The sequence below is a fragment of the Miscanthus floridulus genome, chromosome 16, assembly GCF_019320115.1.
Source record: "Miscanthus floridulus cultivar M001 chromosome 16, ASM1932011v1, whole genome shotgun sequence".
Taxonomy (NCBI): Eukaryota; Viridiplantae; Streptophyta; class Magnoliopsida; order Poales; family Poaceae; genus Miscanthus; species Miscanthus floridulus.
Genome location: NC_089595.1, coordinates 46,474,520 through 46,496,648, shown reverse-complemented (window position 1 = coordinate 46,496,648; position 22,129 = coordinate 46,474,520). Strand labels below are relative to the sequence as shown.

The 22,129-nt window shown below is 41.0% G+C and overlaps 1 protein-coding gene and 1 pseudogene across 1 annotated transcript; both read left to right on the top strand.

Moving 5' to 3' along the window:
- Positions 1-3,741: 3,741 nt before the first annotated feature.
- On the top strand, positions 3,742-11,490 carry LOC136513314 (uncharacterized). The gene is made up of 6 exons (XM_066507300.1): positions 3,742-4,070; positions 4,647-4,963; positions 5,081-5,137; positions 8,337-8,698; positions 11,026-11,058; positions 11,179-11,490. Exons 1-6 carry the CDS (start codon positions 3,742-3,744, stop codon positions 11,488-11,490), a joined length of 1,410 nt encoding a protein of 469 aa, XP_066363397.1.
- Positions 11,491-13,802: 2,312 nt separating this feature from the next.
- Positions 13,803-16,418, top strand: LOC136513246 (beta-glucosidase 20-like; annotated as a pseudogene).
- The last annotated feature ends 5,711 nt before the right edge of the window (positions 16,419-22,129 follow it).

Here is a 22,129-nt window from a genome sequence, read left to right as displayed (position 1 = left end):
TTATTTGAGGACGGAGGAAACATATTGAAAATAATGGAGAAAGCTCCATGATTTGTGACCGTTCCCTGTCCGTTGATATGCTGGAGAGAAAAGATTGAGATATTCAATGAACTCGGAGGATGGATGTGGTGACCCTTCATATCCATGTGCAATTCATTCCGTGTATTGTTTTTTTTATAATGCGCATCTTCTACACCATATTTTTTTTGTCAAACACTTCAAATGTTTAGATTTAAGTGATATAGACTGGCCTCGGACTGATTTTGTGGCCTGCAATCTTGCGTATGCTGCTACCTCATCCATTCCAAATTATAGACGTTTTGATATTTGTACATTCATAACTTTTATTACGTATCTAGACATAATATATATCTAGGTGCATAGTAAAAGCTATGAATCTAAAAAAAATAAAAAATATCTTATAATTTAGAATGGAGGGAGTACAACACATTTAGATTGCTGTTAATCTAGGTTTGAGGTGAACTCTCAAAGGAATGGATTACAACATTGAGCCTATAATTAGTACCTTAATTCGGAGGGCCCTTTAGAATATAAGAATTTCACAAAAATCTGTTAAATTTTATAATTTTTTTTTTAGAAAATATAAGAATCTTGCATTACGAAGAGGGCCAAAAGGAATCCGCAAATTTGGATGGCAATAAATCTTACGAAACTGTATATAGTTTGTCAAAAGATTTGCCATTGCTAGATGGAAGCATTAGCAAGGACGACGAGCATCTCCAACAAAGCCTAGAAAAAGACCTCCAATTTTAGTCTATTCTCAAACAGTATTCTAAAAAGAAATCCCCGCTTCCAGCACTTTCCCTAAATTGATGTGGGTCTCTTGGTGTTGACACAGCCAGTGATGATAGCCAGGCCAACCTTGATGTTGGTGCCATCGCGGGCCAGCCGTGTTTGGTTGGCCGGTCTAGCATCCCAACTTACCCCCTTTCGTTTCTTACATATTACATTGAATTTATCCTAAATCAAATTATTATTTCTAACCACCTATTTTGAAACCTCCTTATTGTTTTACAATATATAAATTATATATTATAAAAATATTTTTCATAGTGAATATGAAAATATAAATCTTATCTCATAAATCTATATATATATATATTTTCAAATTAAAGGCTAAAGATATAAGGGGGCATTTGGATTCTTTCATTTGGAGAAATTAAAATCTACTCAATAAATTAGGCTATTTGGCTTGAAATTTGACATTTCACATTTTTCAAAGTCACATGTAAACCTATCTCAAGTTCATAGTGTAGGAGATGCAAATTGATTCTATAAATCACCTATGTTTCTAATTTGCAACTTATAACACACTCTTTAATTCACTCTCCTACATTAGAAATACAACACATAAATATTTCTCTCGTATAACCAATAATAATATACAAATATAACCTATATATAACCATATTAGCTTAACTAATATGTGTCTAAATTATGACTATTAAAATGAATTCAATTCTAAGAATCTAAACGGGGCCTAAATATTTGAGACAGGCCTAATACGACATGCAAAAAAAAAGGAGGGAGCAAAAATGACTAAAAGTCTGAGCTTTTTTTTACGAAGGAAGAGAGAGATTGGGCCAGAGAGAGGTTTGTAAATAGGGAAAGCCTTTTTCCTGAGCCGCAAAGCGGGAATTCATAGTAATAGAGAAAATGAAAAGGAAATGAAAAAATGGAAAAGAAATGCGTGAAAAAAGAGGCCCGTGCAGTGCGCTCCCACCTCCCAGCCCCCACAACCCCTGGGGCTGCTAGGGTCCGCTCATCGGACAGTAGTATCTGCCCGACTGCTTTCCCTCCCATCGGCCAGCAATGCGCGCAATGATTTTCGTTGGCATGGAGAACACGCGCGTCGATACTGTATCAGGCCCAACCCGCGTCACTCGTATGGCCCATGAACACCCACCCCACGCTGCGTGCAGAAAAATCCAAAATAGGTGACATCAGCACGTAAACAATGCTTTTTAAAGTAAAAAGTTGTAACCACTGAACCAAGTGTCCAAATTAAAATCCGACTTCACCATCGTATTTCTTGCAATAAACTCTTTAAAATAAAACCCCACATAAATATATTTCGATAAAAAAATATTTACGGATATTTATCTTACGAAGATAAAATAATTTTTATTGGTCAGGAAAATCTCATGTGAACATCATGAAAAACACCATAGAACATCACATATATACTACGCGAACATCACATAATACATCATATAACATCATTGTATACTACATAAACATCACATATATACTATGCGAATATCAGAAAATACATTATAGAATATCACATGTATAACACGTGAATATTAAAAAAACATAGAACATCGCATGTATACTATGTGAACATAAAAAAACATCATAGAACATCACATGTATACTACATGAACATTACAAAAAACATCACAGAACATAACATTATATACCATATGAACATCGCAAAAAAACATCATAGAATATCACATCTACACTGTATGAACATAGCGTCTTATGTAATATAGAAAATAAAAAATTGAACATGAAAAAATAATGAAGTAAGGTAAAATAGAAAAATAAAAAAGAAAAAATCTATAGAAAATATAAAGACAAAAGAGAAAAGGAAAAAATAAAAACATAATTACGTGAACATCACATGATAAATATATAGAACAAATAAAATAAATAAATAACTTAAATAAGGATGGAAAAAAAGAAAATTGAAAGGAAAGAAAAAATAAAATAAGAATGAAGAAACATAAAAAACTTAAAAAGAAAAGAAAAAGAGAGAATAAATAAAAGCAATGAAAAACAATAAAAAAATCAAAAGAAAAAAGAAAAAGAAAAGGTAAAAATAAATAAGAAAAGAATAAGAAAAGGAAAGGAAATAAAATAAGAATGAAAAACATAGAAAACTAAAAAGAAAAGAAAAAAGAAGATTAAATAGAAGCAAGGAAATAAAAAATAAAAAGATAACAAAAGAAAAAAGAAATGAAAGGAAAAACAAATAAGAAAAAAGAAAAGGAAATACTTGCGTACAGCGTACTGCATCCCGTGCACTGCTTCCCACACCTGCTTCCCGCGAATGTTCCCGCGCTCTATTCGGCGCAGGCCTCCGGCCGGGCAGTTCGGACCGGATGATTTCTGCCGAAGCCCCTGTACTGAACTATTTTTTCTGTCGTCCGCCGCCTCCCTTAACCTTCGCCTCGCGTCATCGCGTGAACGACTGGGTGCGCTACCGCCGCCACCGCCCTACACCAGTGCCGAGGCATCTCTTCGCCGGCGACGAGCACCCACCAGGTATTTCCATCCCTTATCCGAAACCGACCACCCAAATCCTAGCGAGGTGTTTGGATATTTGATTTGATGCCTACTAAAAAATTATCAGGTGTACGCGTGTACACCGAGTTCTTTTAGGCCTCGTTCGCTTCGCTGAAAAAATAAGCAAAAACACTGTTCCGGCTGATTTGTTATGAGAGAAAAATACTGTTCCGACTGAAAAAAACAAGCTGAAAAGTACGGATTATAAGCTGAGCGAACAGGGTTACTGGGTCCGATCCGCCCCTGTTGCCGTCGTGTTTTTGTTTGTTTGTTCCTCTCCTACCTGTTCCATGTTCTTAATTCTCGCCACTAATGTCTGCTCGCCATGGAATGGGCAGGGCCGTGTTCTGAACTTGTGATCTTGGCTTTATAAAATAAGCCGCATCGTTGCTCTAAGTCGGATCGAGGGCTTTCCCACCTGTTGTCATGGCGTCGGCTCCGGTGGCTGGCATCAATGATCACGACGCTGACAACAAAGCTGGCAACGTAGTTGTTAAATCCGAACCTGTGGATATGGAACATGGCGAGGATGGAGTGATTCAGCCTGCGGTGCCTCCCTGTGGTGATCCAGTGCTGGCATCCGTTTCTTTTGGAGACGAGCGTGGGGATAGCACAGAGTGCTCGAGCTCATTTGGTGATTCTGGCTTTGGGTCTGATGACGACACAGAATCAGACACAGGCGTCTCTAAAGTGGATTCACCATTTTTTCCTCATATCAATGTGGGTGATAGCACCGCCATGCCACATATAATCAGGTGAGCGTATACAATAATGTAAATTATATTATTTACCTCTGTTCACGTTAGCATAGTTTTATCTCATTGACTTTTTTTCCTCTTTAACCCATCATAAGAGAAATATTGCTTAACTTTTTATATCACTTTAGGTGATATGCATGATGCTATCTTGCACACAGGGGCGGATCTAAAGGGGGCTGGAGGAGGCTCCAGCCCCCTACAGCTGGTGCATCAATGGAAATATGGAGAGGGTGAGGGAGAAGAAGAGGTGGAGGAAAGAAGAAAAATGGAGAGAGAGAAGAAAAAGAAGAGACCAGCCCCTCTTCAATCCTGTTCTGCATGTCTTTACAACATTTCATGATGTAAAATTGCTAAACTCAAGACATGAAACCTGAATCTCCTGCAAACGTGATAGTATGATTATTGGTCCTCTTTTTTTTTACATGGAATTAGATAAAAACCTTATAATGATTTTATTATTTTGAATTTAAATACTCTTCTGTTGTTTACTTCATGACAATGACAATCACATTTGTATATTTATGTCTTTTCCTTTTAATGACTACTTTGTAAATAACCATAATTATCTTTTAGAAAACAAAAGGTAACAGCTGATTGGAGGAAGTTTATTGGCCCAAAAAGGTGGCGATGTCATTGGTTGGAGCTGCATATTAAAGATCTTTTGTCACAAGTAGCAAAGTATGACAAGGAACTTGCTTTAGTAAATCATGAAAAGTACCTGCAGTTGGAGATGATTAAAGCAGATAGCCACAAATCAGAACTATCACATTTAGATCTTTCAAGCAATGAAAGAAATACTATAATTTGGAGGAAAAGGACAAGATATGAAGACTATATGGACACCTCCTTGTACATCAAGAATCATCAGAAATTTTCTTATTATAACCATGGTTTGACATCCTATCCTTTTCATTCTATAGGGCTACAAATATTCTATTTAGAACCAGTTTACTGTTGATACTTGATGATAACAAAGCATCAAGTATTCCAATGATCACTCTTTGCAGAAAACAGAAAGAGTAGAACTGGAAATGAAATGAGTGGAGCTGATAATGAGCTTTTGGCCTTAATAAGGGCGCGTTTGGCCGGGCTCCCGCCGGCTCTGGCTCCCACACTGTAGCGCAACTATAGCGCGCAGGAGTTGGAGCCGGAGGAGCCCAAAAAACGAGCTTCTCTGGCTCCGGCGCTGTCAGTGAGAGAGGAAAGGAGGAGAGAGAAAAATGACTCCGGTGAACCGTGTCGCTACAGGAGATGAACAGGGGAGGAGTCAGAGGAGCCGGAGCCGCTCGGAGCCCGGCCAAACGGGCTCTAACTTGGGTATGTTGGAATGATCTTATGCTCATTAGTTTTTATTGTATTGAAGTAGAGAGTATTATTTTATATAATGTCATAAATTTGTAATATATAACAACAACAACAACAACAACATAGCCTTTCAGTCCTAAGCAAGTTGGGGTAGGCTAGAGTTGAAACCCATGAAGAGCCCCAAGTCACGGTTCAGTCACTTTAATAGCTGATTTCCAAGCACTTCTATTCAAACATAGATCTCTAGGTATATCCCAAGCTTTGAAATATCTTTTTATTGACTCCCCCATGTCAATTTGGGTCTTCCTCTACCTCTCTATATTATTAGCTTGGCTTAGGACTCCACAATGCACTGGTGTCTCTGGAGGTCTTCTTTGGACATGGCCAAATCACGTCAACCGATATTGGACAAGCTTTTCTTAAATTGGTGCTACCCCTAGGCGATCACATATATCATCGTTCCGAACTCTGTCCATTCTTGTGTGACCACAAATCCATCGCAACATACGCATTTCTGCAACACTCAGTTATTGAACATGTCAAATCTTTGTAGGCCAACATTCCGCTCCATACAACATAGCTGGTCTAATCACTGTTCTATAAAACTTGTCTTTTAGCTTTTGTGGTACCCTCTTGTCACAGAGAATGCCAGAAGCTTGTCGCCACTTGATCCACCCTGCTTTGATTCTATGGCTAACGTCCGCATCAATATCTTCATTTCTCTATAGCATTGATCCCAGATACTGAAAGGTATCCTTAGGCACTACTTGATCTTCTAAACTCACATCTCCCTCCTATGCAGCTCCGCCAAAGTTGCATCTCATATATTAGATTTTAGTTCTGCTCAATCTAAAACCTTTAGACTCAAGGGTCTGCCACCATAACTCTAGTTTCCTATTTACTCCCGCATGGCTTTCGTCCACTAACACTATATCATCAGCGAACAACATACACCAAGGGATATCCCCTTGTATGTTTCTGGTAACCTCATCCATTACCAAGGCAAAAGAGATACGGGCTTAAGGCTGACCCTTGATGAAATCCAATTTTAATCGGGAAGTAATCTGTGTTACCATCGTTTGTTCGAACTCTAGTCACAACATTGTTGTACATGTCCTTGATGAGGGTCACGTACTTTGATGGGACTTTATGTTTGTCCAAAGCCTACCATATAATATTTCTTGGTATCTTATCATAAGCCTTCTCCAAGTCAATGAAAACCATGTAGAGGTCCTTCTTCTACTCTCTAAACCGCTCTATAACTTGTCTTATTAAGAAGATTGCTTCTGTGGTTGACCTTACAGGCATGAAACCAAATTGGTTTGTTGATATCTGCGTCGTTTCTCACAGGTGCTGCTCGATGACTCTCTCCCATAGCTTCATAGTGTGGCTCATCAACTTAATTCTCCGATAATTAGTACAACTTTGGATATCTCCCTTGTTCTTGTAGATTGGTACCAATATGCTTCTTCTCCACTCCTCAGGCATCTTGTTTGATCGAAAGATATTGTTGAACATCTTGGTTAGCCATACTATAGCTATATCCCCGAGACATCTTCATACCTTGATTGGAATACCATCAGGGCCCATCGCTTTGCCCCCTTTCATCCTTTTCAAGGCTTCTCTGACCTCCGATTCTTGAATCCTCCGCACAAAGTGCCTATTAGTGTCACCAAATGAGTCGTCCAGCTCAACGGTGGTGTTCTCGTTCTCACTATTGAACAATTTATCAAAATACTCTTGCCATCTATGTCTAATCTCATCCTTCTTCACCAAGAGTTGCTCCCTCTCATCCTTTATGCACTTGACTTGGTTGAAGTCCCTTGTCTTTCTATCGCGAGCCCTAGCCATCCTATAAATATCCTTCTCTCCTTCCTTCGTACTCAAACGTTGGTAAAGGTCCTCATAGGCCCGTCCCTTTGCCTCACTCACCGCTCGTTTTACAGTCTTCTTTGCCACCTTGTACTTCTCTATGTTGTCTGCACACCTGTCATGATACAAGCGCTTATAGCACTCCTTCTTTTCCTTAATAGTCTTTTGCACATCTTCATTCCACCACCAAGTGTCTTTCGAGTCGCATCCGCTCCCTTTGATCACTCCAAGTACCTCTGAAGCAACCTTCTGAACGTATGTTGCCATCTTCTCCCACATGTTGTTTGCATCGCCTTCATCCTTCCAAAGGCCCTCTTCAATGATCTTTTCCTTAAAGACCTTTGATGCCTCCCCTTCTAATTTCCACCACTTCGTTATAGCAATCCTAGCTTGTTTGTTCCCACGAGCTTGCACCAGAAAATGAAAGTCAGCTACCACCAGCTTGTGTTGAACGACCACACATTCTCCAGGTATCACCTTACAGTCCACGCATGTTCGTTTATCCCTCATTCTTGTAAGGACAAAGTCGTTAGAGCATTTGATTCTATGAGCCAGATATTTCTGAACTTTTGATTGTTGAGATAGCTGGTCTCAACTCTCAATAGAACTGTAGTATTGAAGACAACATATCTGGTGCTGCTCACCCTGTGCTGATTTTGGAAACCAGCAGCAATTGAGGGATAAGTAAACAAAAAGAAGTGAAAAGAATTAGTGGGATGCTATGTGTATGGCTTTGCTCGAGTTGGTTCGAACCCTTACGATAGGGAGAATAATACTTGCTGAATGTGATTCAAACTGAGCCATTTATATTGGTAATTTTCTCAAACATATTTACATTGGTAATTAGTGCAGACAATATTTGTGAGACTTGGCTGGGTAAAAATGAGGGTGTTGCGTTACCTGGGTACATGTCTTACTCATTTTTGTAACTATTTTTTTTCTTTACACATTCTATTTGTGCATTATCTTTTAGGTAAATTTTGGATACAACAAAGATATCGTTCTTATCAGAATTGCATTGGTGAATTTGTATATCATTGTTATCATTTTTATGTCGATTAATTCCTATTATCATTCTCTAATCACTTCTTTCCTTGATTCTTAATGCAGATTCTGAAGACACCAAAAGCAGTTTTGGCATGAATGATACATTGCTAGATTCAAATGGAAATGATACTCTCTTAGAGCAACATTCTTCAAGAGAAATTCTTTTGGCAGTTGAATGTTTCCAGTCTCATATCATTAATCTTAAGAGTTATCTCAGAGAAGCTTATAACAAAACAGACCATACTCAAAAGTCTCGAAAAAAGAAGGATTTGAATGGTTTTCATAAAATGAAGAATGTAGGTAGACCATTTGGTGAAGGTGGAGATGAAATTACAGCTGAGATGCTATTTGGCGTAAATAATCCTCTAATTAATCCTCATATAGAAAGGATATGCAAAGAAGTAAGTTCATATTTTGTAGTGTTTTGTTTTTTTCCATTAGATCACGTAATACTTAGTGATAATAATTGATATTCTTTTGTCAATTACTGTATTAGGTTTCTTTTATGTATGTTTACAATTTTTCAAGTAGATTATTAGAGTTTTATTATGTAAAAGCATTTGAGATCAATCTAGTGAGTTTGATCATTATGAAAGTCATTTATGGAAATAGTTAGAAGATCATTTAATTGCCTTTTTTTTCACGAACACACAGGAGAGCTGCATATCATTATATTAGAGAAGAAAAAAGGGTACACGAACCCATACAAAGAGACCCCACACGCCCACAAGGTATCAGGTCACATCCATGCCTTTGGGAGATAAGATAACATGACCTTGGCCTTAGAGCCTAATCGCCTTTGGGATACCTTTCCAATCCAACTTCACCACTCTATTCAAGCTCTATGGCTGCAGCTTTCAGAAGTGGGAGATGTGGTGCACACACCCTTTTCTGAAAAGAGACATGGTTACATAGGCAATGAATCATGGACCTTGCTCCTCGTGTCTACATTTTGGTGTCTAAGTGAGAGTGAACAAACGTACTGTGTAGGCGGCTCTTACTGCAAATAATTTGGTAGCTGATATTCAAGGGGCTCTAACAGTGAGAGTTGTTACTGAATTTTTGGAATTGTGGGATCTCATTGCTCAAGTCACATTGCAACCTGGAGTGTAAGACACTTTTGTGACTATCCTCCTCTGGTATGTTCAGCCAAATCAGCTTATGAAGGATTCTTCAGAGGGGCTGTACAGTTTGGGCCATGGGAACTCGTAATGAAAGCTGGGCTCTAGGCAAGTGTAGGTTTTTCATGTGGCTCGTGGCGTATAAGTGCATAACAGATGCTGGACTGCAGATCGGCTTGCCCATCGAGCCTGGAACACCTGGCTCGCTGCCCCCTATGCAATCAGGAATCTGAAACAATCAATCACCTGCTCATTTTCCTGCATTTTTGCTAGGCAATTCTTGGTCATTGGCCTGCATTGTTTATCTCCTCAACTTGAAGATACATTGGTGTTTGATGGGCAAGTGCTTAAAGGGCTGAACTCCATTGTCATTCTAGGGGCATGGATGTTACCGGAATAGGTGTGTGTTTGATGGAAGGTCGCCAAATTTGCTGGATGCTCTTTTGCTGTCCAAGGAGGAGATGAAATGTTGGAGCGTGGCATGGGCTAAGGGGATTTCTTTCCTAACCACCCCTATTATGGATGGTTAGATGTTTAAGGCCGATCATTTAGTTGCTTAAGCATTGTAGTCTTGTAGCCAGAATGATGCTAAATCTTTTTGGATTTGTAGTCCATATCTAACTTCTTTTTAATACAAGTGCACAAAATATTTCGTGGGGATGTGGTCTTTAGGCCTTGAAAAAGAATTTGGAAAACATGGTCAACTGGGAAGGCAGAAAGTGTCATTTTTTTTTATGTGGCTGGTTGTTCGCAAGAGATGTTAGACTGTCGGTCTCATTGCTCGGCACGGTCTGCCTCATCCCGAGAAGTGTCCCTTGTGTGATCAAGCTAATGAAACTCTGTATCATTTGCTAGCTTCGTGCGTCTTTGCTCGACAAGTTTGGTTCTTGCTCCTCCACAGGGTTGGTCTGCAAGCCTTGCCACCTCTGCCTGATCGATGCCACTAGCCCCGTTCGCTTGGAGAAATTTTGGAGGAATCTGAATGAATTTGGAGGAATTTGTGAGAGGAAAATACTGTTTCGGATGAAAAAAAGAAGCGGATCAAGTCGGGTTTAAGGGCACGCGAACGGGGCTTGCCCTTAAACCTGATTTGATCCGCTTCTTTTTTCATCCGAAACGGTGTTTTCCTCTCACAAGCCTTTGATGACTAATAGGCTCCTCAAATCAATGACACAGTTGTTGGGCAGGTCATTCGATCATCATTTCGAAGGCTTGGGGGCTCTCGCCGCAGTCGTTGTCTTCAATGACATTTTTCCTCCGTGTACTCTGTAGTGTCTCTTGCTCTAGAAGAGATGAGATTTTGGAGTTTGGCTGGGGGCTCGAGGTGTTTGTTATCTCCTCGCCCTTGTGCTCCTAGGAGCTTATATTTTTGGTCGGGTCAGTCTATTATGTTGCTCCATGCGTGTCTGTTATTTTGTTGTCCTAGGTGGGTGTGTGCATGTGTGTCTTGTATAGGTTTTCTAAACCCCCACCTCTTAAAATTCTTAATACAATTATACGTAGCTCTTCTGCGTGTTTGAGAAAAATATACAAAATATTATTCATTATGTTATCTTGGTATTTGTTAGGTTGTGGCCATTTCATGATGCTTTTGGTATTCTTTGCAGAGTATTGATGATATACTTATAGATAATCAACATGTTCGCTTGTTGGTTTCAGCTAGGGCTTATCAGCCAGTCAACAGTATTTTTCTCTCACAACAAATTATCACCAACCGGGCTTATTAGCCTAGAAACTAACCAGCGAACAGGCCAAATGAGGCGGCTATTGACGAAGTTTGGCAGTTTGAGAGGGTCAAGAGGATGGATGAAACCCGTTCAGAGCCAATTAAATATGTTGCTGAAGCCCCAGCCGAAGATGAAAAGCTTGTAAACAAGAGAGGGCCAAAACCAAATAAATCAAATAAGAAACTTGGAAGCTCTTGGTCTATAGAGGATCAAATCAAAAGGGCAATGAAGAAAAATAAAGAGGCAGTTGTGAGCTATCCGAACACTGCAAATAATATGTTTGTAGCTGTGGACACGCGAAAGAGTCAGAGAATACGAAAACCCAAAATTTACTTAAGCAAATGAGTTCTGTGGGAAACCAAAATTTGTCATTCTCATTGAATTGTTGTGATTTTTTTTCCAAGTTTTGTATCTACAGTGAACCTATTGCTATGTACTTTGCTAATAACTGTGGAGCAACGAAAAAATAGTGGCAAACTCTCATTATATTTCTTGGGAATAACCTTTCTATGAGGACCCAACATTTTACCAACTTGTGTTTTATTGAGCTGACAGCGAGCGTGTTTGAAATCGTTTTTAGTATTTTATTATGCTTTTGTTCTGAGTTAGCCACCCCCCCCCCCCCCCCCCCCCCCCCCCCCCCACCCCCACACACACACACACAGAGCTCTCTGTTCAAGCTCTAGCATTATATTTTTTGCTTTGTCTCATGGCAGGGGCTGTCTTAATCTGCCGTCCAACCCCTCTCCGCCTCCACCCAACAGGGAAAGATGGTTACTCCCTCTGTTTTACATTATATAAAGACGTTTGACTTTTTAGATATATTATTTTTATTATATATCTAAACATAATGTATATGTAAGTGTGTAATAGTAAAAACTATGTACTCTATATATAAAGAAAACAAAACATGTTCTTATTTAGAACAGAGAGGAATATGTATATGTAAGTGTATAATAGTAAAAACTAGGTACTCCGTACATAGAGAAAACAAAACATCTTCTTATTTAGAACAGAGAGGAAAGAAGGTTTGACCATACTCTTATATACTATACCTATTTATTTGACTAAAAAAACTTCACGTGCTGGGCAGACAGCTATTTATTTGAAAGATTCGGAAATCATATCTGGCATTAGTTAATAGTAGTAGTAGTAGTAGTTTTGTAGGCACGAAATGCGCCAACTACAATTGAATAAAAGAAACCCAAACCAGACGGCCATTGGGGCTAAAAGAAGAAAGATTATTATTCTCCTATACAAAGTGTTCAACTAGCAGGCTTCAGATATTTGGCGCCAGCCTGAATCCACATTTTTGCTTCAACTTGGAGTTCAGAGAACAGCTTTTGGAAGGACCGTTGGCTTCTGTCAAACCTGCGATGGCCAAGGTGCGTCGTCTCGTCCCCTTGAGTTGCTGGATCCCGGTGGCCAGCTATAGCAGGTATACACAAGGGTGTGGCGGACTGCAGCAGAGGGGAGATGCATTCAGCTTCTCTTCTTCTCGGCATGGCCGCTGCTTCTGTGGTCTCTGCCGCGCGCATGCACCCTACAGTTCACAAGGGGTGATTTCCTAGATGGCTTTGCATTTGGAGCTGCAACTTCAGCCTATCAGGTAGATCCTTCTTCCATCAGCGAATCACCTTTATTTCTTTCCTAACATACAGATACGATATATGCGAGCAATTCAAGGTGAACTTTGGTTAAAATTAATCTTTGCTCGTATACCATTCTTATTGCAGTATGAGGGTGCGGCAGCTGAGGATGGAAGGAGCCCTGCCATCTGGGACACATAGGCCCATTTAGGTCTCTCCCACCGTCTCTCTGCGTTGACTTTTTTCCCTGAAAGGAACTCTCCGTTGGCTTTCTGCACTCCCTAATTTCTGACCATCAAGTTCTGCAGAATGTAATGCCAGACTTGAGCGGTTATTGCTAGTGAAGTATCAGGTGCTATGTTGGTTTTGAGTTCACAGTTACTTGAGAAAAACATGGCGTAGCCTTCTTTTGTGACAATCTCAACATTCATGGATAGATCGTTTACTCGTGTGACTGTCTTCTAGTACTATTGTAGTGTGTTTTTAGTACCTGTACAATTATCTCAACTCAAATATAGACCTTGTTTAGTTTCTCCCCCTAAAGTGTCCCTATCACATCGTATGTTTGGACATATGCATAGAGTATTAAATATAGACAAAAAAATAATTAATTGCACATATTGCGACTACTTTGTGAGACGATTTTTAAGCCTAATCAGCCCATGATTTGACAACGTGGTGCTACACTACCGTAAACATGTGCTAATGACGGATTAGTTAGGCTTAATAAATTCATCTCGTGGATTTCTGATGACTTATATATATTATTACTATCCGAACACTCCTATGTGATACCCCCATATGACATCCGATATGACATCCCTAAACTTTAGCACATGGATTTAAACACCACCGTAGTATGATTGTCTGATACTCTGATGTGTCAGAGAGAAATACGTTTAAGGATACTGGTGACATCGCTTCTGATGGATACCATAAGTATAAGGTATGGATTTTCTCCCACGGATGAAAGGATCAAATGCCAGTTTAATTTGCTACAATCCTTGGGTGGTTGGGGACTTGCGGAACAATAACTTTTCACATCTGCTATTTGCTGTTTATATGTAGGATGATGTCAAGCTAATGAGTGACATCGGTCTGGAGTCCTACAGGTTCACTATTTCTTGGTCAAGGCTTATTCCTGGTGTGGCAAATGAACTTTAACATTCGATGTTTGTTGATGATGAACTGTTCATGAATAATGTCAACTTCTCCTGATATTCTGAATTTATTTTTGGACACTGTAGGTGGGAGAGGAGCGGTGAATCCAGAAGGGCTGCAGTTTTACAACAATTTGATTGATGAACTGATGAAAGAAGGTGTTTTTTATTTAAATTTTATCTCATTTGAATATTTTTCATGCTAACTTGGTTTTCCCACCCCACATTGTGCATGCTATTCTGCAGGTATTCAGATAAATGCTGTTCTTTACCATATAGACCTTCCTCAGATCCTTGAAGATGAGTACAGTGGGTGGGTTAGCCCCAAAATCATGTAAGTAGTTACTTACCTTAATGGCATCCTGATTTCATGAGAACCATTTGGAAATTGGAATATAACCAGAGTCCTTTACCTTTTTTCCGTATGTGATATAGAGATGATTTCACAGCATATGCCAATGTGTGTTTCCATGAGTTTGGCGATAGAGTTGCCCACTGGACAACAGTGCTCGAGCCAAACATCATGGCTCAAGGTAGTTTTGACACTGGAGATCTCCCCCCAAACCACTGCTCATATCCATTTGGCACGAGCAATTGCACAGTTGGAAACTCCACAACTGAGCCATATTTGTTTGTACACCACAGCCTACTGGCTCATGCGTCAACTGTTAGGCTTTACAGGCAGAACTACCAAGTGAGCTCTCTGCTTATATTCTTTTCCTCTGAATTTTATTTATGAAGTTGGGGAAATTATGTCTGTTACCTTATTTTCGATTTCAGGCTGCACAGAAGGGCACTATTGGCCTGAATATGTACAGATTCAGCTGAAGATATTGAAGCCGCAGAAAGAGTAAAAACCTTCTTATTTGGCTGGTATGTTCTGTTGTATTGAAAGGCAGAGCTCTAGCCATTACGTAAAAAGAAAAAATGTTCTGTTGTATTGACTCTAATATATATAGTAACTATTACAGAAACAATAAAGTATATTGTAACTTTTTTTTTGAAGAATCTGGAGGGACCAAGGCCCCTACAGTAATTAATTAAATATTAAAAAATTTGCAGAAAAGTACAAAGATATTTTTTGAAGAATTTGGAGGGGCCAAGGCCCCTACAGTAAAGTATATATTGTAACTATTTTTATTGATCGGGGGAGAGGGGGGACATAAATTTTTTTCTAATGTCTAACTTTAGTGTATATGGTCATTTCAAAGAAATTGGATCTTAATAGTAGCGTATATGCACTACCTGCAGAAAACTCAACTGTTAGTTCACCCAAATTCTTGAATTATGACACTAGAACTTTCCAAATTTCCAGGATCCTGCATCCGTTGGTGTTCGGAGACTATCCAGAGACCATGAGGAAGATTGCTGGTTCCCGTCTTCCATCTTTTACCAACTTCGAATCTGAACTTGTTATTAATTCATTCGACTTCATTGGACTGAATCACTACACCTCAATATATGTGAGCAATCATCCTAATGCATTAGAGGGACCCCTACAAGACTTTACTGCTGACTTGGCTGCTCTTTTCAGAGGTCTAATGTTTGTACAAATTTCTTCTTGTATGTTCATATTCCTCAAAATATTTTATGGGTTGCTCTTCTTTTTTCCAGGTACCAGGGATGCTCCCCCTTCTGTAACGGTGAGATGCTGAACTTGCTTTTTGACTGAAATGTTTAAACTGGTCAAAACAAGTATCTTTGATTTATCTATTTGAAGCAGATTCTTCCAGGGGAAATGGTAGATCCTCATGGACTGGAGCTCATACTTGAATATATCTGTGGAAACTATGGAAGCTTGTCATTTTATATCCAGGAAAATGGTCAGTCTATAGTACTTGTGACTCGAGCACTAAGATACTCCACAATTTTATTTTGGAAGAAGCCCATCAAATTCCAAAACTGGATATATTTGGCCATCAGTGTGCTTTACTTATAGTCCAATGGCCAAAATATCCGATTTTGGCATTTGATGTCCAAAATCAAACTTGGGTGATAGTTCCATAGTAAAAAATAGACTTCTTTCTTTTATTTTTCATGTTCAGAAAATGCTGCAAAATTTTGCACTAATTTGACATGGCATCAAATCAGACTATGGAGGAGCTGATGACACCCTGGATGATGTGGAGAGGATTGCCTACTTGAAAAAATACATAACGAGCACACTGAAAGCCATCATGTTGTGAAGCAATAAGCATGTCTTACGTGTGTTAGTTTCTCAGTTTTCTTCGTGTAGTTGTTGAACATAGCAGCAACTGATAACAGTATTTCTCTGATGACATTTGTCAATGCTAGGAATGGAGTCGACGTGAGGGGATACTCTGTTTGGTCATTCATGGATCTGTATGAGATATTCGGTGGGTTCAAGACACATTATGGCATTGTTGCTGTCAATTTCGACACTAAAGAACGGACAAGACAGCTGAGACGTTCTGCTCACTGGTACTCTAACTTCTTGAAGAACAATGCTGTAATCAAAGTGGAGGGTGATTTTGCAGCTGAAGTCTTTTATTCTCAACTCTGATTACTGGTGTCACAGAATCTGTGATAGAAGAGAAATTCTGGATGAGCATTCAGCGTTCTCTTTTGAGTTCACGCATTGTCAACTGTTCATTGTTGTAAATGTAGCAGCAGCTTGTAAGACACCATCTTGAAAAAAGACACCCCAGGATACCATGCTGGCTGGTTTACAAATAATATCAACTTGCAGGGCACCATCTAAAAATAATCCCTGGATACCAACAAAGTTATTTGTTATCTACAGCAAGATATTACAGTGTTTGTTCTGAATTATCCAGACATAATGTTTGTTCATTGCGGCACCTTGACCTAATACAAACCTCAATCTCTGTGTGTTTCTTCATGAATTTCAGTATTCAAAGTTTTTTTTTGAATGCAATGGCACTGCCTTTTAATTAAGAAGAAAGAAAGTAGAGTTAATTATACAGGAGTGTAAAATGGGCACATGATAGCCTCCCGTAGCCCACCAGAGCAAATGGGCACAAAGAGCCCAAGAGCCAAAAAGGTGGACCTCTACAAAACCCAAGCAAATGCCCTCTTCTCAATGCTAAATCCTCTTGGACTTTTGTAGCGACATGTTGTGCTGTTTAGAGTTTATTGTTAAAGATTCTTCTATTTTGCTCTCTCCGGACGTCCTACCAAGTATATATTACTGCTTAACTGAAAATGCGTTTTTGGTCTTTGTGTATGGTCTTCGCTGCAGCTTCCCACCATTCAGCTATGGTGTCAAAATTTGATTGCAGAACCTCTTCCAATTGGTAAGAAGGAAAAATGGAACGGTCCAGCAAGAGCTACATAATGGGACATGGATACGCTCTCTCAGGGGTAAGATCACCACTGCTACTCACATTGAGGAGTTTGTCTCCCTTTGGATCAGAATCCAAAATGTCCGGCCAACCCCAGGCGTTCGAGACACCATAGTTTGGAAATGGATGGCCAATGGCTGCTACTCCACCCGATCAGCATATCGGACCTAGTTCAGCGCCTTCTATACAAGATTCCGGTATAGCAAAGTGTTGAGCTATGATCCAAATTCAAGCTTGGGCCGAAGCGAAGCGGCCCATTAGCGTTAAGAGGGACTACACCATCTATTAGTTCCGTATTGCTAATAGACGAGGGTGTGGGGTTTTTTCTCCCTATATACCACCTCCCTCATAGGCATCATAGACTTGTATACGGAAAGACCCCTAGGTTAGGGTATCCCCAAGTTGTAAATCTCCGGCGTTTGTAACCTCACCCGATATAGTGAAGATTTGCTGGCTGGTGCCCGTGGTTTTTTCCCTTCCACCTTGGGAGGGTTTTCCACGTTAAAATCTCGTGTCTCCTGTGTTTGATCTACTGTTCTTCGTCGTTTATATTGCCTATCGTTTATAACAAGTGGTACCAGAGCTTGGTTTGACCTTAGGGTTTTCGCGATGGCATCGATGAAGTTTGATCTACCGCTGCTGGATTACAAGACGAGATTTGCACTATGGCAAGTCAAGATGCGGGCGATTCTGGCACAATCTTCGGATCTTGATGAGGCGTTGGACGGTTTCGGAGGAAAAGGGCAGAAGTCATGGACCGCTGAAGAGAAGCGGAAGGATCGTAAGGCTCTGTCTCTGATTCAACTTCATCTACATAATGATATTTTGCAAGAAGTGCTGCAGGAGAAAATTGCCGTAGAACTTCGGCTCAAGCTGGAATCGATCTGTATGTCCAAGGATCTAACCAGTAAGATGCACGTGAAGATGAAGTTGTTCACGCACAAGCTGCAAGAAGGTGGTTCGGTGATGAACCACTTATCGATCTTTAAGGAGATCGTTGCCGACCTAGTGTCGATGGAGGTAAAATATGATGATGAAGATTTAGCTCTTCTACTGTTATGCTCACTGCCTACTTCATTTGCAAATTTTCGAGATACCATACTATTAAGCCGTGATGAACTAACTCTTGCGGAAGTATATGAGGCCCTCTAGACGAGGGAGAAGATGAAAGGTATGGTTCAGTCTGATGTGTCGTCCTCCAAGGGCGAAGTGTTGCAGGTTAGAGGCAGGCCCGAGCAGAAAACCTACAACAACAACAATAATCGAGATAAGAGCAAGAATGGTAAAGGCCGTTCTAAGTCCAGAGGCAGGGATAAGTTCTGTAGGTATTGTAAGAAAGATACTCATGTCATTGAAGATTGTTGGAAGCTGCAGAATAAGGAGAAAAGAAACGGTACGTATAAACCGAAAAATAAATCCGATGGTGATGGTAAGGCCTCTGTTGTCTCCGCTGTTGATAATTCTGATTCAGGAGATGTTCTGGTTGTTTTTGCTAGTTGTGTTGCTGGTCGTGATGAATGGATACTTGATTCTACATGCTCGTTTCATATATGCTCTAACAGAGATTGATTCATTTCTTACGAGTCTGTGTAGAGTGGAGATGTCGTGCGTATGGGAGATAACAACCCACGTGAGATTGTGGGCATTGGCTCCGTTCAGATCAAAATGCATGATGGCATGATACGCACACTGAAAGATATGAGACACATACCAGGGATGGCCAGAAATCTCATCTCCCTTAGCACACTTGATGCCGAGGGGTACAGACACTCTGGTTCAGGTGGAGTGTGTAAGGTATCAAAAGGCTCTCTCATTTATATGATAGGTGATATAAACTCTGCAAAAGTTATATGTTCTTAGAGGAAGTACTTTACATGGTTCTGTCACTGTTGCTGCTGTTTCTAATGATGAACCAAGTAAAACTAAACTCTGGCATATGCGTCTTGGGCATATGAGTGAACTTGGTATGGCAGAATTGATCAAGAGAGACCTGCTGGATGGCTGCACTGTGGGTAAGATGAAGTTCTGTGAGCACTATGTTTTTGGTAAGCACAAGAGGGTAAAATTCAATGCATCTGTTCATACCACCAAAGGTACACTTGATTATATACATGCTGATTTATGGGGGCCGTCTCGTAAGCCCTCTTATGGTGGTGCTCGTTACATGCTTACCATTATTGATGATTACTCTAGAAAAGTGTGGCCTTACTTTTTAAAAAATAAAGATGATACTTTTACTGCTTTTAAAGAGTGGAAAGTTATGATAGAAAGACAAACTGAAAAGAAGGTAAAATTGCTTCGTACTGACAATGGCGGTGAATTCTGTTCGGATGCTTTTAATGATTACTGCAGGAAAGAAGGCATTGTTAGGCACCACACCATCTCGTACACTCCTCAGCAGAATGGTGTGGCTGAGCACATGAACCGAACCATCATCTCGAGGGCTCGTTGCATGCTGTCCAATGCTCATATGAACAGGCATTTTTGGGCTGAGGCTGCTAACACCGCCTGTTACTTGATCAACCGGTCACCTTCTATCCCACTTAATAAGAAAACTCCCATTGAGGTATGGTCTGGTATGCCTACTGATTATTCATAGTTGAGAGTTTTCGGTTGCACTGCTTATGCTCATGTTGATAATGGAAAGCTAGAACCTAGAGCCATTAAGTGTTTGTTTCTTGGTTATGGTTCTAGAGTTAAAGGATATAAGTTATGGAAACCTGAAACTAAAAAGACTTTCATGAGCAGGAGCATTGTTTTCAATGAATCTGTTATGTTTAATGACAGCTTGTCCACAGATGTTTCACCAGTTGGTTCTGATGAGGAGGAGGAACATGTTAGCGTGCAGGTAGAGCACGTAGATGATCAGAAAACTAAAATTGTTGATAACAATGTTCATGATATTGTTCAGCATTCACCTCCTGTTTTGTAGCCTCAAAATCAATCTATTGCAGATCGCAGAACAAAGAGGAGTTGTGGACCTCGTCCATGTTTAATTGAGGAATGTGATATTGTTCATTATGCCTTTAGTTGTGCTGAACAGGTTTAGAACATTCATGAGCCGGCTACGTACACTGAAGCTGTTGTTTCTGGTGACCGCGAGAAGTGGATTTCCGCTATGCAAGAAGAGATGCAGTCACTTGAGAAAAATGGCACATGGGATGTTGTGCATGTGGGGGTATTAACCCCTATACCCTTATGGCTAGGCTTGGGCCGGCCCGGATCAGGGGGTCCGGTCCACTAAAAGACGACGCACGGCCCGGCCAACCTGTTCGGAGTCCCACGCAAGGAGTCAAGACAGATTTGGAGATCAAGCAAGATCCTGGTCGGTTAGAATAGGAATCCTTGTCCGGCCACCTATGACAATTGTAACTGGCTAGGATTAGTTTCCAGATATATAACCCTATCCCCCGGACTATATAAGGCAGGCAGGGGACCCCTCTAAAAACATCTCTCATTGACATACAACAATACAATCAGACACAGGATGTAGGTATTACGCCTTCACGGCGGCCGAACCTGGATAAAACCTCATGTCTGTCTTGCGTCACCGTCTTGTTTGTGGCTTGCGCATCTGTCTACCGACAATCTACTACCTTGGGCATACCCCTAGGTAGACTGCCGATCATATTTCATCGACAGTGGCGCGCCAGGTAGGGGGTGTGCGTACTGCTCTCCAAGCAAACAAGATGGTCATCATCTCTGGCTCTGTGGCTACGCCAAACGGCCTCACGTTCACCATCGGCTAGATCACCTGGACCACTAGCTCCGACAACTTCATCGCCATGATCACGGAGGAGGCGCGGACTCAATCTGCATCGACCACTGCTTCACCTGCATCGACTACGGCTCCGACCATGGGGGATCTGGCTCCGACCACGGTGGACCTAGCTCCGACCACGGTGGATCTGGCTCCGACCATGTCCACATCGCCTTCAGCCATGCCAACAACGCGTCGTCCGCTTCCCCGCTACAAAGGGAAGCAGATCAACAACACCGACCTGCTCGACTCCATCGATCGGGTCGGCACCAAACTCGCTGAAACCCTAGCTCTGGTAAGTTCAATTCAAAGTCAACCTAATGAGCAGGTAACCGCTCCCCACAACAGATCTACCCGACTAGCTCGGGGCAGTCATCCTACATGACTTGGTACAGATCTCATGGTCATATCTACTCCTGAAGGGCACTCCGCTCGTCGCCGGCCAGCCTCCACGACGGGTCTCTGGCTCTCCGAGTACGAAGCCTCGACGGAGAACTACCAAGCCCAGCCCTACGGCCTACGAAACGCTGCCTCCAACTACGTCTATAATATACAACGCTGCTCGGATCTGTGTTTTATACTTCGACCTCGGCCAAAGCCACGCAACTTCGTCAACATGGTCCGGATTGAGGATTATCAAGAAGGATCGGTCCACACAGTTCAAGAGGGTAGCTCAAGCTCTTCGTCCGGCACCGCATCTAATGCCTCTGTTTGCACCGAGCTCCAGAATCACGACAATGAAGGCGTCGAAAACGATCTGGATATCCCAGACCACGCCCCGGGATACCCGCGATTCCTATCCTTCCCACCAAGGCGGGGAGACTTGATCAACATTGTCAGTAATGATGAACCACCAACAGTCGGTGAGGTAGAACAAGAAAGGCTGGCACACAAAGCACATAATATTGATCGGTTTAATCGCCGACAAATCAAAGCCGAGGCGGAAGAGGAGGCCCGACGCATAAGGGTCCAGCCACGCGATCTTAACAATGCCTTTGACAGGGTGGGGGACAAGCAGGTCTTCAGGACTCCAAGTGCCAACGTAGTCGTTGCTATGGTGACAATGCAACGACTACCCAACACCCCGGAAACTCAGGCAGTTCATGATGATATACAAGCTTACCTGACGGCTGCCATGACCCAGACCAC